Raw genomic sequence first — 2,734 nt, 5'->3', positions numbered from 1 at the left:
ATACATGCTTAGACATAAGCCATCCGCCCAGCACACCGAGGTGCCTAGTTCATCATCCCATGGGATTCCCCCCCCCCACCCTAGGCCTACAGGTCACCTTCACACTGGCCGACACAGCTTCACCGGGTCCCATGAGTGTGGTGTCATCTAGACACTTAAAAAAACATAATTTCAGGGTGGCGGGCACACCCTGACTCCAGGACACACACCTTCCTGGGCAGCCTCCATGGCCTAGTAGGTGGAAGGCAACAGGTTGGGCAGAGCTCTGCCTCCAGCCCCACGGACCTTGCTAGTGCTGGGTCCGGATGCCTGCCTCTGACAGGGTCTGGCTCCCCCTCCCCTCGTTCTCTGTCCATGGGCTGTGTCCAGGAAGGCCCTCCATATTCGTCTCAGACAGTCTCCTGGAGTTGTGCTGTGGCCATTGGCCGGTTCTGGGCCTCCTCTACCTGCACCCCAGGCCCAGGCCGGGTGTGGAGTGGGATTCCGGGCTGGTGGGGCACTGCTGAGGGCCCTGTTTGGTTATTGCCTGGCAGCCTGAGACCCAGCCCTCAAAGCCCCCCACCAAGCTGTGGGGACGGGGGCGAGAGGAGTGGTCTAGGACCTGGGTTGGGGGAGCCCAGGTCAGAGGTCATGAGGGATGGAAAGGGGAGGGGAGTGTATGTTAAACACCAAATAGGAGAAAACAAAATCTGAGGTCCATGTGCATTTCAACTCCCTCCTCCCCAGCAAGGTCACAGTGATCTAATGGGGGGACCCAAGGGGAAGGGGCAAGAGTGGCAGACACGGAGATGGGGAAAAAAACTGGCGTCCTCAGTCCAGATAGGGACAAACAGCTTCCCCCCCACCGCCTGTTTCCCCACGTGCAGATCATGGGGGCCACCTCCAGCACTCGCCTTCCAGGGATACAGACAGGATGGGGGGTCAGAGCAAAGAGGGAGGGGACAACAGAGTGATGCAACAGAGCTGGGTTGCCACAAGCCCAGAGCTGCCACAGGCTCGGCAAGGCCTCAGTTTCCCCTCCGTAAATGGTGGATGAAGGGAGAGAAGTGGAAGAGGTGGGAGGGAGGCCGGGAGAGGAGGAGAAAGGGAGCAGGAAGAGGACACAGGACTTGGGGAGAGACCCGTGCCCGGGACAAAGGGGTGCCGGTGGTGGCGGGCTCTCTGGGCTCACATGAGAATGCATTTGCCCTTGATGCGGTCTGTCCTCTTCTGTTTGCTGGAGCGCTTGCCGTCGATGTTCAGGCTCATGTTCCGGCGCGTCTCCAGCGTGAGCAGCTCCTGGAAGAGCTCCTTGACATTGTAGTTCATCTTGGCCGAAGTCTCCATGAAGGCGCACTTCCACTCCTGGGCCACAGCCTGGGCCTCGCGGGTGTCTACCTCCCGCTGGGTCTCGTCGCACTTGTTGCCCACCAGCATGACGGGGATGTCCTCCACGCTGCCCTTGATCTGCACGATGAGCTTGTAGATGGGGCCCAACTCCTCCAGCGACTGCTTGCTGGTGACTGAGAAGACCAAGATGAAGGCATGGCCCTTGGAGATGGACAGCCGCTGCATGGCCGGGAACTGGTGACTGCCCGTGGTATCAGTGATCTGCAGCGTGCACACACTCTTGTCGCAGCTGATGACCTGCCGGTAGGTGTCCTCGATGGTGGGGATGTAGGTGTCCCGGAACGTGCCTTTGACGAAGCGCAGCACCAGCGAGCTCTTGCCCACGCCGCCCGCCCCGAACACCACCACTCGGTAGTCGTTGCTTTGTTCAGGCATCTTCCACACGGGGCTGTGGGGCGGGGCCGGGAGAGCTCGCAGCTGCGGCTGCTAGAACCCCAGACCGACCCTGCACAGAGAGGAGTGTCAGATGCAAAAGGCCCACCCAGGTTGGGAGGGAGCGAGAGGGGTGGGCTTCTCGGAGGAGGCAGCATTTCTCCTGCCTCCCCATCGATCTGGTTGACTTTGCCATTCAGAGCCGCATCCTCTGCCTGTCTGCTTTCCCTCAGTGAAATCTGGGGCTTGAGCTCTTTCAGGGTGTGGAAAGACTTGACTGGAAGGAGCGTGGAGATGCCGGCATGGGGTGCACACCCGCAGCTCCCTCCACCTGTGCGCTCCCCCAGCCCCCAAGAGGCACTGGCTTTTCCCTGGGTCTGTGACTGGGGCAAGCTGCCTTGCCTCCCTGAGTGTTTTCTCCTCGGCAAAACAGGTGAAGTGGTGCCTGTCTCCAGCCATCACAGGCTCTTTGCTGTCCCTCAAGCCCACGGGAGCTGCATGGTGGGGTATCTTTAAAATGCAGATGGCAGGGCCTCAGCCCTGGAAGCAGTGAATCCTTTGGTCCAGGGCCACAGTCCTGGGAACTTGCATTTTAAAGCTGCTCTCCTTCCCGCATCCCCTAAGTGTGATCCTGGTGCCAGAGGTCCAAAATTTTGCAAATCATAAAGCCGGTTTTCCAGGTTATAGATGAGAAAACTAAACTTAGTCTAGAGAAAGCCCCACTTCCTAAACTCCAAACCCAGACTACAGTCTGGCCTGCCACCCAGCTCTGATGTGTCCATAGGAACAGAACTCTCTGCAAGGGAGTCCTCTCATCCTCTGTCCCCTCCTCAGTGCTCAGAGAGGTCCAGTGACCTCGGGAGGTCACACAGCACAGCAGTTCCTAAAATGATGACTGTGGGGGAAGAACTGTGGCCTAGGGGCAAGAAGGCAGGAATCTTGTCTCCAGCATCTGCATCCTTATCTATAGAAA

The 2,734-nt window shown here is 58.7% G+C and overlaps 1 protein-coding gene across 1 annotated transcript; it reads right to left on the bottom strand.

Annotated features, from left to right (window-relative positions):
• Window positions 1-1,167: 1,167 nt before the first annotated feature.
• On the bottom strand, window positions 1,168-1,764 carry DIRAS1 (DIRAS family GTPase 1). The gene has a single exon (XM_068981420.1). It carries the CDS (start codon window positions 1,762-1,764, stop codon window positions 1,168-1,170), a length of 597 nt encoding a protein of 198 aa, XP_068837521.1.
• Between the last annotated feature and the right edge of the window lie 970 nt (window positions 1,765-2,734).

Source organism: Capricornis sumatraensis, chromosome 9 (genome assembly GCF_032405125.1).
Source record: "Capricornis sumatraensis isolate serow.1 chromosome 9, serow.2, whole genome shotgun sequence".
Taxonomy (NCBI): domain Eukaryota; kingdom Metazoa; phylum Chordata; class Mammalia; order Artiodactyla; family Bovidae; genus Capricornis; species Capricornis sumatraensis.
Note: the sequence above shows the minus strand (reverse complement) of the source record. Positions and strands in the feature narration are given on the sequence as shown.

Bases quoted from the DNA above. Each gene is read 5' to 3' on its own strand.
- DIRAS1 (XM_068981420.1), bottom strand. From the start codon at position 1,764: ATGCCTGAACAAAGCAACGACTACCGAGTGGTGGTGTTCGGGGCGGGC.